Consider the following 14,289-nt stretch of genomic DNA (forward strand, 5'->3'; position numbering starts at 1 on the left):
ATATCCTTGAGGAGGAAAAGTGTGTTGTCAATGCATTCTACCAGTATTATCAGATCTGGCCGCAACTTGGAGGAAGGCAGATATGTGAGAAGCTAGGGATGAAAGAAACAGTAACAGGTGTAACGTAAAAGCCACGAAGATGGCTCTTAAAGGGACACTAAAGCAAAACAATAAATCAACTTAGACTGATAAAGCATTCTTTGAAAACTCTCCTGTCGTTAATTACACTGCAATAGGTCAATTATTAGAAGAGAAAATGAAGCTCAAGGTTGATTTTTTTTTTTAATTTCGCGCGGAAACACCAACGGCGGCACTTCAGTGTGACGTCAGGGCTTCTGAAGTAATTTTTCGTATTTGGGCCACGTTGGCTCAGTAAAAGTTCGCAAAACTTGCCATAGTCAGTCTTGGGCTCCTTTAGAACGCAATGTAGTCAATCTTTACCGCTAAAGAATTAACTGAGTCCTAGAAGACGCTGTCAAAATCGATGACGTCACAGTGAGCTGGTGCGGGAGCTTCAAGGTGGCGTCGCCACTTGCCTTTGTGTTCATTTCTTTCTGGCTTACCAAGCGGCTTCTCGCGGTAAGAGTGGTGCTTTCGGTATTGTGGAAGGGTAATGTACTGATACAGAAATCATTTTTCCCTGTAGTGTCCCTTTAAGTTTAATTATATACATATGCAGCGGGCAGGAGTAACTGCTACTCTATATAGTAGATATAAAGATTAGGTAGTGGAGTTATAGGCAAGACGTGATGCACGGAACAAATAACCGGCGACATATTAATGTAGCAGAATCTGTATCCATGAATGGAACCTGCGATCGGCGGCAAAGAAGTGAAGTTAGGAAATTTTGGGGCGTATGACGGAGGTGGCTTAAGCAGGACAAGGGTAACTGGAGTTGGCTGGAGGAGGCCTCCGTCCTGCATGGGACTGCATAATTTAAAACATGTAGCTTCTCTAGCGGTCTTGTTGATTAGGTTCGCGAGGCTCGTATGAAAGGAAGTCTCAACAGATATCCACCATGAGCGAATGTGACCTCAACTTTGGCCAGTAGATAAGTCAAAAGATATGACCGCGTGCTATGTGCCTAGGCCATTAATTTTGTCAGAAGTGGGTGTGTGTGGTCATCCGAAGTCGTTGGCAAACAGTTAAATCAGAAGTTAACACAAAAGCTAAATCCATGCTGCTGCTGTAGGTCACTCCTTGTAGAAAAGCACGTGGTACATGCCAGATATACAAGGTGCATCACGAAATCATGCCACTATCACTTCGTTGTGTATAGGGTTGTAAGACGTTTGACTTACACAAGAGGCATAATCTATGCATATGGCAGCCTCGACTAATTCTTGTGGTCATCATCAGCCTATATTTATGTCCACTGCGGGATGAAGACCTCTCCCTGCGATCTCCAATTACCCCCGTCTTGCGCTAACTGATTCCAATTTGCGCCTGCAAATTTCCTAACTTCATCACCCCACCTAGTTTTCTGCCGTCCTCGACTGCGCTTCCCTTCTCTTGGTATCTATTCTGTAACTCTAATGGTCCACCGGTTATCCATCCTACGCCTTACATGGCCTGCCCAGCGCCATTTCTTCCTCTTAATGTCAACTAGAATATCGTCTATCCCCGTTTGCCCTTGAGGTACTTGGTTCTTATTTTGAAACAACCTTGATACAAGAAGCTTGCCGGAACGTTTCAATCGAGGTGAGGGCACTAAAATGAGCTACATCTCGAGTATGGCACATTTTCTGCTGCCCGTAACGCAGATATTCGCTCACTGTGCCACCAAGCTGACGCGCCTATACTTATCGGGTTACTTCATCGCACGCATGCTGCACGCGGAGGTGGTTGTCGAGCACCGGGTGACACCGCTGGCGACCTCGGCGAATCTCCTCGCTGAGCCACGCGTATCCCCGTAGCGCTGAACAGGCGCCCACGCCGGAGCCGTCGTGTGCCAAGGTTGGTGCTCCCGCGGGATTACACGCGCCGTCATTCAAGACGCGGCGCCCAGCTTCCCACCACTTGCTTTCGTCTCGGAATTCGCGCGTAAGCCTTTCTTCGGCTGCTGCGCGCAATGACTGCTGTCGCAGCGGCCGTTGGGCTCGTGCTCCGAAAAGCGCGTGCCAATTCTACTGCTTAACATTGCAGGGAAGTGCTTTTTTTTTTTTTTGGTTGGTGGATGTAGCCGTGAACTAAACACTTTAAACAGCTTAATATCGCGACGGCGGCCGCATTTCGATGAAGGGAGGGGGGGGGGGGGGGGGTGAAATGCGAAAACACCGTGTACTTAGATTTAGGTGCACGTTAAAGAACCCCAGGCGGTCAAACTTATTCCGGAGTCCCCCACCTACGGCGTGCCTCATAATGAGATCGGGGTTTTGGCACGTAAAATCCCACAATTTCACAGCTTAATATCAGCACAACGCACACGGACAGTGCGGTAAAATTTCTGCTGACCAAAATTCAGAGGAACTATGAGGTTTTGTATTTCGCTGGCTTTCCTTAAAGGCAATTACAAGAAGCTCCATCAATGGTACTTAGTTGCAAACACTTCAGTCGGCCATTTTTAAATGTAATATATAACTTTCGTGCTGGCACTTTCTTGGTGAACCAATATTTAAAAAGTTAAGCAATTAATTTATACCAAGTAATTGATTTTGCAAAAGAAAAAAGTACCAGGACACGCGATTATCAACACCACTGAGTTGGTTTGAGCCTCCTAGCACACTCCTTCGTTTTTAAAACATTCGCTACATTTAGCTGGGACACCCTGTATATATGTAAAAATGTATCCTCCACGATATACTGACAGCCGCAGCGACGCCAAACCGTGGGTGGTATAGGCGAAGAAAGCGTCGCTTTAAAAGGGCCGTTTTTTATTTCATTCATCGTTTGTGAACTGTCGAAAAACTGTACTGTCCTATTCGAAGTAAGAACTGTTGGGAAAGCGAGGACCGGCCACGTTATCAAAGATGGCAGCAGTTTGTGCTTAAGCCCTTTTGTTCTTACGCCCATGCCGGTTCTCTTCAAGAGAAACTCCTCGCAAAATTCCTAGGCGTATAGTCGATTGACTGCCAAAAGCTAAAACACTGCGTTGTGGCAACACTACTTGGGTGGAACGTACAATTAGGCGCAAGTAACATTCACTTAAGGAGTGAATACACCTATAAGTAGTGAACTCCGTGAATACCGCTGCCCGAGCTATCGCGACGCGTCGTCTGAGCTTTCTCAGACATACATACGAACAAACGAGGGTGTTGCTAAAGCCGGCACAGAATGTCTGGAACATAAGCGTGCCAATAAATTGCTGTGAAGTCGTATCGAGCGCACGTCACGCAGCCATCGAACCGACCACTCCGAAGCGCCGCGTGCGCGAAAAGAGCCGTCCGCCTCGGCGCCTGTGTGTTCTCCCACCGAGGTACGCGCTACGGCACTTTGCCAGCCACCCGGCGGCCTTGACACCGGGGATGCCAGCCCGCGTCTTGTGCATGCCAGTGTTTAGGCTTGGCTCATTCAGAAGCCCTGGAACTCATATTTTCTTTTCTTTCTTCTTTTGGGGCGCATAGCCTCATCGTGCGCCTGCGAGCTGACGCGTTGTGCGTGAAATGTTCAAAGCGGTCTACGAATACTGTCCTACTTTTTCTTCAGTTTGCGCTTATCTCCTATCGTAATTTTCGATATTGAAGTCTTAGCGTCTGCTACGATATTGACCTCGACAAACGACTGTATACCAACGCTGCACCCAGTAACTCGCCTAAAGAAAGGATACCCCACATAGGCACGTCATACGAGTTTCCTGCTCTGTTGAACAAAAGCACAGGCAACCCCGGTTTAACATTCATGGGCAGAAGGTTATGGTATTTACATTGTACGTTTTATTTCGAACAAATTTTAATTGGATTGAAAAAAAGTGGGAACAGATTCCCTTTACCACACTGCGTCTGTTTCCACGTCGAAATACTACGCTTTACTAGAAATCGACACAGGAAGGGCAGTCCTGTATACCTATTTAACAAGTGTACCAGATGCCCTTTACCTAAAATGAGTGCCAACCACTGATAGTGGATTGTTTTGTACATGGGCAATGGAAAACGTGTTATCGGAAATACGAAGTACTCTTATGTCGTCTTCAGATAAAGCCCATCCGGCCTGCATGGACCGTTCAATAGGAAGTACAGCTGGTATGCGACAGAAGCCAGGAAAAGTTTGAAAAATTGGGAGGACGCTTAAGATTCGCTTTTAAGAGTGGAACGTGATAGCATTCAAAGATCCCCGACTGCTTCTCACGCTTCCCGACAACTTTAGCTTAAGCAACCGCAATGGTTACCGGGAAACACTGGCGGCGAACGCGATGCACGAAGGCGAGCTTTCTGGTAGAAACGCGGCCTCTTGCGTGGGGCTATCCCGGAGATATTGCACAGCCGCGCCAAAAAATTGCACAATTTTCAGGTTTGCGCTTTTGTTTCGTACTTTTAATATTTCAGTCTGAGGAGATTTAACATAAAAGGCATGCGCTGTGGGTGTTTTGTTTCATGACATTTGTTTGTGGATTGTCATTCTCAAAATTCAGAGGAATAGCTTTGCCAAGAATGCAAGACAAGGTATGAGCAACATTATTGATAGAATGGTGTGGCATACCTAAATATATGTGGAGGGTCTGCGTGGTTGGGAATGATTTTTTCGGGCGCCAAAGCCGACACCGACGCCGGATTTTCTGCGACACGGGGCCCTTAACGCTATCGCGTTAAAATACGGCAATAATGCGATTAGCATTGAAGAAATAGTGACACACCGTATTGCCAACACCGAAACGTATATCTTGTGCTTTCCATTGCGCACGCTGCGCCATCTGGTTGCGCCGCCGCGAAGTAGGCGCGTTTTTTTTTTTTTTTCCATTGAAGGGCGCCACATGCCGTGACACAAGCTCAGCTACCCAAGTTGGCTTCAAAGAGACTCATTGAAGAGCGACACATACCCAGCGCCTCAAGTTGTCAGCAAATAGTTAAAATGAACAGTCGCACATACCCAGTTTCGACGGTTCGTTTCGAACCCTGTTCCATCAGCACAGCAGCCCGACGCGCTAGCCGTCAGACCATAGACTACCCACTTCGAGTGACCAAGTTGGCGGGCAAATCGTCACTGTATATATAGCACCCGGAAAGAGCTTGAAGTACTCAAAGAAAGTTAATCGCGTTAATAATCCACATTTTAGTAGCATTTCGAGAGCCAACAGACAAGAATATTTCCGCAAATTGTATGGACATTTTCCGTTATACCCTTTTACAATATTAGTTGAGAACGCACTTGTTTTCCAGATCGATATCACGTTTTTAGATTACACTGACCTTTTACGTACACTTAAACGGGATTCGATATGTCTCTTATTGACCTGATATTGTCTCGACTACGACAGGATTGCCTACATTTGCGCCATAGTAACTCAAACGCAATAAATCTCCTTTCACCAGCTTCAGCTTATCGTTCTACACCAAGCCATATCCGCCGATATTATAATTTAAAAATGTATCCCTCTTAAACATGTCTGGAGCATCGTATAGGTTCTTTACCGCCATAAACACTCACTTCTACAAAGCCGGTAACGACTGAGCGTCGGGTAAGTCGTACATGCCTTGCACACTGATGTAAGAATTCAACGGCTTTTTAAAGCTTCCTAACAGCTTGTCTTGGGCAGTGCATTCACGCACCCAACACAGTTGCTAAAATGCACTTTCTGCTCGAGCATTCACTTTGTGTGCAGTACCGTGTTTACGCTGCGATGTCTGTCAAGTCCGGCTTCACTGTAATAACTCCACATTACTGGCGTATTATCGTATTACCATTCGTTGCCGAAGGTCGTACGAAGCGCTCCAGCTTCAAGCACGTGCAAGTCTAGCCGTCCCGGGCTTTTGTTGACGAAGCTGACTGAATCGCCGTGAATCGCAAGCACGACGAGTTCGTCAGCTGCGAAATGTCCCGTATCGCAACTGCAATTACGTGATGAAATTATGGCATGAAATCTTATGCGCCGGGTGGTCTTTGCACTGCTCGCCCAGGAATGCTCCATTTAGCAACGTGGGACTTATGGTCGCTCAGGTAGAGCACGCCTACTTTGCGCGCGCTGTAACATATGCGAGTCTTGGGAATGTCTATCGATTGCGAGAGCGCTGGACGACCTTGCGCGGGTGTCCGTGAGCCGAACAAACGCCGGTCAGCGCCGTGGCGTCCAGGCTAGTCTCGACTATTTTTGACGACATCACGTTGGTGTTTCTCCCGGGCCCTTCTCGGAGCTCTTTTCAGGGCTTCCCTTTCACGAGTGTTTTCTTTTTTCTCGCGCACCGTTCGTAGGCGTCCGCTCGAAGTGCACGCGCTGCCGCGTGCTGTCCGCCAGCGGTAAAAGGGCGAGGGGCGGCAGAAAGCGTCGAAGCAGGAGAGGAGGCGGGGAAAGAGGGCGAGTGGTGCGTCGCCGTTGTGCTGCCTTCAATGCTCGCCTAGCGAGAGACCTACGGCGGGCACTTGTGCCTCCCGAATCGCTAGACTAACCGTCGGTTCCCGCCCACTGGAGTGGTATGCACACAGGCACCGTGTGCTACTGCTTGTCACGCGGGCGGAGCTTCGTACAGTTTTCGAAAGTATACAGCAGTTCAGTTTTCAGCGGCGTGTTGGACACTGGGAAACTATAGTGACGCCGTTCCGTGGCACGTGCTCGCGGGTTAAAGCCTCGCTCTGTGCCTGACATTCCGGCAACGATGGTCGTCCCGTCTGGAACCACCTCCCTCGTTTACTCTGTACGTCGTGGGACCGGAGCTGCTTTTGTGGTTCTAGTAACACTCGTTGGTGAGTCCCGAACCTTTTTAGCGCGTTAGCAGTAAATTACGGCTAGATGGTATATACTTTTCATTATCTGGAAGCAGGTTTTTTTTCTTTTTACGCTAGTAAGCGCAGTTCGGTACAATAGGGAAGCTTGCCTGGCAGACGTTCGGGTTCTTTGCGCTACATGATTCTTGGTCTCCTGGTATGAGCGATGTTGGCGAATTCCACCTATTGGTTGTCCAGGTTCTTTCTGCGCGTACATTCGCTTTGTGTTGGGACTGTCTTTCTCGTTTGGCGGTGTCTGCGAGTTTACAGAGCATGTACAGCTAAAGTAGAGGACTTTCTTGATCGATTACCTCTTTGCGAATATCTCAGTCCGTGCGGTCTGTAACCTCACGCAGTCTTTTCTATGCATGGGCATAAAAGACAGCCTATGTCTGTAAAGTCGCGCACGTACAGTCACACTCATTTCACCCAATTACGTTCACTTCCTTGTGATGTCATTGGCTCGGGCAGCGCCCTTTCTACCTTACCATGAGAAAAAAAACTGTTGTGTGGGCCATATTTTATCCTTCAAGAGCAGATATTGCATTAATATTTAAATTTTACTTTGCGCATTATAAGCAGACTAAGCTAGTCGCTTAATACTGAGGTGGGTCACGTGATCGTTTGAAATATCGTGAAACCAACTAAAGTTATTTCTTGATACTTCATTTTGAGTAATGTTTCTTTTTATCATCGTGAAGAGACTTGGGAACCACACATATTTTGCCAATAGTTGCGTGGTGAACCTCCCAATGACGAGTTCAACGGTCTCATTGGATATTTAAGTGTCTGTGAGCAAATTATACAGTCACAATTCATAGTCATGCCAGGCTCGACGGCGTTAACTTCTTGAACATCGTCGCTTTTGTTCCCAAGCTGTGGGACATTTTAAGCCGCTTCTTGACAGTGCTAGCCGTGAAGCGCGTGTGGCCCTCAATTTCTTGTAATGCAATAATGGGTTGTTTTTCTTGAATATTCGCAAGAGCTCGGAATGGAACGGACGGAGTTTTTTTTTTTTTCTATAGCAGGAGTGGATCACAAATAAAACAATAAATTGTACACGCTATTACATGCGTTCAGTGGCTGCTAGAAATTCAATTACAGGCAATTACCGAACATTTCCAGGCAAAGCATTCCAGCACCGAATGGTATGGAAAAAAACAATACGTAAACATGATTTTACGAAGAGTATATGCATGACCTGATATTGAGATTATGGTACTGTCTAGTCCTTCGTTGACGCTACTCTAGGTGCGCGTATTCCGCGCTACAGTACTGAAAACCAGCTTCCCCTGCAGGGATCGCCTTAGACGGATGTCTGTCGGCAGAGAAAATCGAAAAATATGAATTTGTTTCTTTTTTTTTAAGAAGTGTTTTTTGCTTCAGTCGCCATACGGTTGTGGCAATGTGTTATGTGGTGGAAATGCAAGAACATGTTGGACCAATGTCGCCGCCACCAGCGCGAATGGCGGCGCGCAAGTTCAGTGATCGCACTTCCTGTATGTGCCGTTTCTTCAACACTTTAACCGTTCGATTATGATTCTCCATCCAGGCTTGAGATGGAACATATTCATATCCGCTACATGCGTATGTTGATATAAGCCCTGAATGTCTCTAGCACAAACCCATCTGTCAACTATGCGCCTACTGAGGCTTATACTAATAAGGTCGTCTGTGTGTATCTTCAAGTGGTGTTGGCTTGGCATAATTGCAGTGTTGGCTAATATATAATTCAGCGTGCAAACAGCCTTCCTCGGCATCTTTTAGAGATTCGGCCTCGGTATTCCTTATTCTATAGTGCGACTTTCAATCGGACGAGTACACCGCCACTAATCGGCTTTCTCTCAATGTGGCTTACTATCAGCTCCGTTCACACACTTAGTCAGTGCACAGAACTGCGCTCATTGCGCATGTATGAGCAACGAAGCCTGCATCACGTTCCACTCGGCCGCTCCGCTTTCCTCTGTCGTGAGCGTTGTGCGCACGCGCACTAGTGTCCCCGGTGAGCGGCTGCGTGCATGCAACACTCGGGATGTATGTACACCTTCGAGCGCAAGCGCAAACCTGAAACTCTCGTGGCGTTGTTCAGTAGCTAAGTTAGCTCGGGCGCTGCTATACATGGGGACGCAGATACCGTTTTTCTGGGTAGCCACTGCACCGATTTTTATGAGGTTTGTTGCATTTAAAAGGTAAAATATAGTAAATTGCGGGGAGCATGGGTCGTCGGAAGAGTTCTCAGACTGCACGTGGTTCACTCGACCTAAGATGGCGTCTCGGTCAAAGTCCGAGCACAGTCGACGAATGGTGCTGGGACTGATCCCGGTCAGACGTGGGCTTAAAAATACTTCTTTCGAGCGACATGAAAATAGGGCGTTTTAATCGCCGAGACAAACGTTCACTGTCGGCGAAAGCGGCATTTGGCAGCTGGTGTGCGGGTTGCCGCCCCTGGCAGCACGTGCCAGGCGCGCGTGTCGATCCGAGTGGGCCCCTGGCGCCGTACCGCGCTGGCCACCCTCGCGCGTTGCCTTCGAGCGCGTCCGGCCTCGCATGCAAATCGCTCGCGCCTGGAATGCCTGCCGCTTGTGTCGCACGTTGTTTTGGATCGTGATGGCTGCGCGGAATCCATTTATCCTGCAGCTTCTTGGACCGGTCGGCAAGCTGGCAATTTCTTTTCTGCATCCACTGGCGAAGCCTGTTGCGGTCCTGCCTCATGGCCTTTCAGTATAGGCGAACACCTGAGCACGCCACAGCTGCAGCATTCTTTCTTTTAACCAGCTCGCCGATGGTGGGTGATATTGCAGGCAGTTACGTCCTTTCATTGCCTCCGTTTTTCTTTGGTTCTGACCCTGGTAAAGACTGGGGCATTCTTCGATTGTGCCGGGACGGGGTATAGCATTCAACAGCTGACAAAGCAACTGTCAACATTACACAATTCGCTGACAGGCCATTAGGCGCGTGCATTATCACTTACATTTGTGCATGTCTTCTAATATACCTTCTGTAAAATTTGAGATAATCTAATAGGGCTAACTGCAGGGTCGTGTAGAAATCTGGCTGCTGGAAATTACAGCTTAATGTATCGCTCCTAGCCAGCCCATGTGCTCTACACGTGACAGCTACGTGTCAAAATTTAAACTGAAGCTTACAGGGTGCAAATCCTACGGAGCTGGTGCTAGATATCTATATGGCGTGTTGTTCGTGCGCTCTCCGAACTCGACGCTGCCTTGAACAAGGTTGCTTCGAAACCGGCCTGAATAATGTCTAAACAGCTCTTAGAACTTGCCGCCGAGTCATGGCCTGAGCATTCGTTCAACGCGGAATTGCACATTCATTACCATGCGCCCGAGTTACTTTTTAATGGATGAGGATCTCTCGTTTTTCCTAACGTCACGATTGTTCAACCAGCGAAGAGCCGCACCGACGATTTTTATCATACAAGCGACGCGTCTCGGTCAAACATTTAGTGCCCTTTAATTCAATCGAATCCGGACGCACCCAGCAGTGAAATAAGTGTCTGCAAGAGGGAGAGATGATCGCGCTATTTCTTATCTTGATTTAACGCAGTTATTTCATCTCAATGAATGCGCAGGGCCTGGGCGCGTCTTCGCGCTGCTCCTCGAACGCTAACATTTTTTTTTTTCCCCTTCAGAAAAGGAAACTGGCAAACTGTGCTTTCTGTTTTCATTATGATGGGCGTTGCGGTTTATTTAGCATCTGTGTGGCGCTTAGCGAAAAAGCTCGTCCAGTTTTCAGTTTCGAGCCTTCCATTCCGATTATCCCCCGGTTGTTCTGCCTGTTCACACGACACGTATCTTTTCCCAACTCGTGATGGTAACTATAGTCGGCTGCTTATAAGAGCGCTTCGGTGTAGTTGAAACGGTACAAATAATAATTTATTTGAAAGCAAATGATGCGGTTGAGTAAACACGACACGCTAGCGGCTCGCTTTGCTTTATGGCTAACGTGAGGTGCTCTTTGCCAGAAGTATACGGACTGCGTTGCCTGCGACCGCCAGGTGGTGTGTAGGCTATTTCAGGCCGTCCCTTTGGTATGCCATAAATTCCAAAGCCCTGGGCAATGCAAAGAACTCTCGCCATCCACGAGGTGTCAGGAGCACCACGATAAGAACCGAAGGCGCGCGCATTTGACAAAGGCCATGGCGGATAGCGGCGGTGGTTGTCGCGTCTGCCAACCTTGTTTTAAGGAAGTCCGCAAACGTTTCGCGGATTTACTCTATGAAACGTGCGTACTTAAATCGGCACTTGTGCGGCCGGAAAGTTGGGGTGATTTAAAGCACGCTTTCTTGTAAAAAACCACCTACGCGATGTTTTTCTTTCTTTTTTGTTTAATTACATTCTCAAATACAGTCCAAAGTGAAATAAAAACTAATGATTTTACTAGCCAAAAATCATACTCGCAGTCTTGCCAATCTGCTGCCGAGTAATTAAACTTGGCAATCTTCCATGGCATCCAAATGCTCATGTTATTAATGGCAGAACAGTGTCGAAGTATTTGTACGCAGAACTGGCCCTTTCGCCACAATACACGTAATCTCCATCACGAACAACTGAGAAATAACATAAAAGGCGCACATGTGTGTTTTAATAATACGCGTAGTGCTGACGTTCAGGATATATAGGCACACGTAAAATATTTACATCCCCAGGCGCGTTATGTATGTTACGGTTACCCTGATAATTGTTGCGACAACGTCTGGCTGTCTGACAGCGCCCTGGATTCTGACAACGGCGCACGCATCAAATCGGCGTGCCTGTCGATACGATATCGCCCGCGTAGAGTAAAATTCTTGGCCACTCTTGAGGCGAGACGACGAAGTCGTTTCTCTGTCACTCTTGCATCGAGCGCGGTTTCTCCGAGCGATCGCTCGGTGTCCCTCAGTCGTCGCGATCGTGGTATGGGCAGCGCGTTCACAGAGAAGTTAATTCTGACTCATTGCATCGAGCTGCGCACGGCCGTGGTGATAAGGACGACATGCTGCAGATAACTTATATGCCTGTCGATGCTGCGAGGCTTCGATATTGTCGGAATTGTTTTCGGTGACCCGAAAACCCACTGTTCTCGCTTAAACAGGCCATCATATGAAAACAAGTTCATGCAGAGTCGCGCACGGATGTTTAAAATGATTAGTAGCGCAAAGAAAATATAACGGCAGACAACGCTTTGTATGCCTTAATTCTTTTACCCGTCTTTTGTTCTGTTAAATAATTCACCAACCGGTCCAATCTAGCAATTCTGATATGTTGTTTAATGACAAATATATATCAGTGTGATACTTAAGAAAACCTTGTTTCGCTAATATACTTTATCCTGTCGATACCGCACAAATGTCATACTCGTTCTGGAAAATTAAGTCAACCTAAACGAAAGTTGCAAGCCCATGCATGTCGAGATAACAAAGTTCATTAATGCACCGGTTCCTTCCGACACTCTCCACATGTTACCCAATTCGGCGTTCCTTGAAGTTGTTGGGTGTTTTAAATGTGTAATTAACCTATAGATAAAAACTCTCTTGCTTATGCAAAAAAAATTACATTTTAAGGTCTACGTTAATTGTCCTGAAGTTCACGCAAACATTTACGTAGTTCCGTTGAAACCTAAGTAGCGTCCTGCAGTAGTCATTCGCGAATCCTGGATTGGTCCTCCACTCTGTTCATGTTCTGCTGTTGCATGGTTCGATAAGCTTCTTTCGTGAAGCTAACACCGCAGTAATTAAATCGTTGCGTTAAGTCAGATTGCGGCTGCGGAAGATACTTTTCACGCGCCGTTAGTGCCGCCCCATTTCAGAAGTGGTGTCCGCTTAAAATGGTTTTACCCTCTATCACCTGGTGTCGTCTTCATGACAAAATGTTACTCTGATGTTCACACAATCTTCTTGTTCTAGTGAAACAAATCTCTGAAGTTACCACGATGTTTAATATTCGTCAACTTTCCTGACATAATGTAGGAATTAAAAACAGCTACTAGGAAAATGCAGCACGCGCTATAGACTGTTTTGCTGCTGCTTCATTGAAGAAATAATGGCAAAACCTTGGCAGTGGCGGCACACCCGTCCTTTCAAGATTGAATCTGAATTTTCTCGCGTGCTCACCTGCCACTTGAGACGATGACACCCGATTACGCGGATGTTTGCAGCCTTGTCTCTGCGCTAACCTCCTCGTTAGGCGCCGTATATGTTCGCGAAACGCATCTCTTCATTTAGCTGCACACTCATACATGTTACGTGTTCGGGAACGAAGCCTCGATCATGTGCAAGGTCGCGCTGAATTATTCAGCTCCGAGGACCCTTGTCGCGTAGTCAGTTCCGTCCCGTGCAACGCTGCTCACGGACCTCCGTGGGCGGACCCCCATCCTGTCCCGGGTTTATAGTTAGGTACCGGCTTAGGGTGGGACCCGTCCAATAATTACGAACACGCGCCTTCGTGTAGCGACGATTCTTGAGCGTACCAAATCCGGGCGGGCCGTCACCTTCCGCTCGGACAAACACGGCTACATATAATATACGCATTCAGCACCAATGTATACATGATGCCGCGCTAATTACGTTACGTGCACTCTGTTCTTGCCCTCGGCGTCTTTTTAAGGGCGCTTTAGTTTCGATTTACGAGCTGTCATCTTGCTGGCGCCCAGTGAATGCACTAATGCAACAGCGACCATGCTGCTGCTTTATTATGCAATGTCCTCAGTGGTACGAAGGCCTTTTCTAGCGATCTCCGATGACCCCTGCCTTGCGTCATCCGAGTCCATCCTGTGCCTGAAATCTCTTCACACCGCCCAATTTTCTGCGGTCTTCGGCGGTGTCCCCCCCCCCCCCTCCGTCCTCAATAAAACGTCGGTTATCTGCTTTACGCATTGTGCAACTCCCTGGTATTAGAGCGTAGCTCCTGCGTTGAGCGTCGGCGTCCTGCTGCGTAAGCGAGCGCAGCGGGGGATGACAGACGGCAATAGCGAGGAGGGTATGGCGAAAGCGTGAGAAAAGCGTAGTGCCGCGCAAAACGTGTTCTGCGGTGGCGGCGCTCTACTCTGGCGCTGCGCTCAAATTTCGAATCCTAATCGCCGGTGAATATTTCCCTTGAACATCAGCTACAACCGATGACTCTAACCCATGCTCTCGTCTTCGAGTGGCATAGCCATGGCAAATTCACGACCCACTTGCATTTCAATTCGCCAGGCACGATCATGTGCTTCAAACAAACAAAAAAAGCAACCATGCACCGCAGAGAAGCCGCCACCAAGGCAATCTTTGCGACTGCGGCGCCACCACAGCGCGTCAGTTTTGGCATCTTTGGGGACCGACGCCGGGACAATGCCGCTTTCGAAATGAATGCATTTTTCTTCTGTTCAGTGCAACATCCTGAAAAGCTTTTTATTTCGTTTTCTCCTTTGTCTATCCACGACTTTTTGTATTTTTCGATGTAT

The 14,289-nt window shown here is 47.7% G+C and overlaps 1 protein-coding gene across 41 annotated transcripts in view; it reads left to right on the top strand.

Annotated features, from left to right (window-relative positions):
* Positions 1 to 14,289, top strand: part of LOC119446815 (basement membrane-specific heparan sulfate proteoglycan core protein) — a 436,128-nt gene that overhangs the window by 183,344 nt on the left and 238,495 nt on the right. Inside the window, exon 1 of one of the 41 annotated variants that reach the window (XM_049664419.1) lies at positions 6,525 to 6,831. The exons of the other annotated variants lie outside the window; for them this stretch is intronic. Coding sequence (XP_049520376.1) covers positions 6,744 to 6,831 — 88 coding nt within the window. The 5' untranslated portion in view covers positions 6,525 to 6,743. Of the gene's footprint in view, positions 1 to 6,524; positions 6,832 to 14,289 lie in introns of those variants that run through there. 41 annotated transcript variants of the gene reach the window in all.

The sequence above is a fragment of the Dermacentor silvarum genome, chromosome 3 (assembly GCF_013339745.2).
Source record: "Dermacentor silvarum isolate Dsil-2018 chromosome 3, BIME_Dsil_1.4, whole genome shotgun sequence".
Taxonomy (NCBI): domain Eukaryota; kingdom Metazoa; phylum Arthropoda; class Arachnida; order Ixodida; family Ixodidae; genus Dermacentor; species Dermacentor silvarum.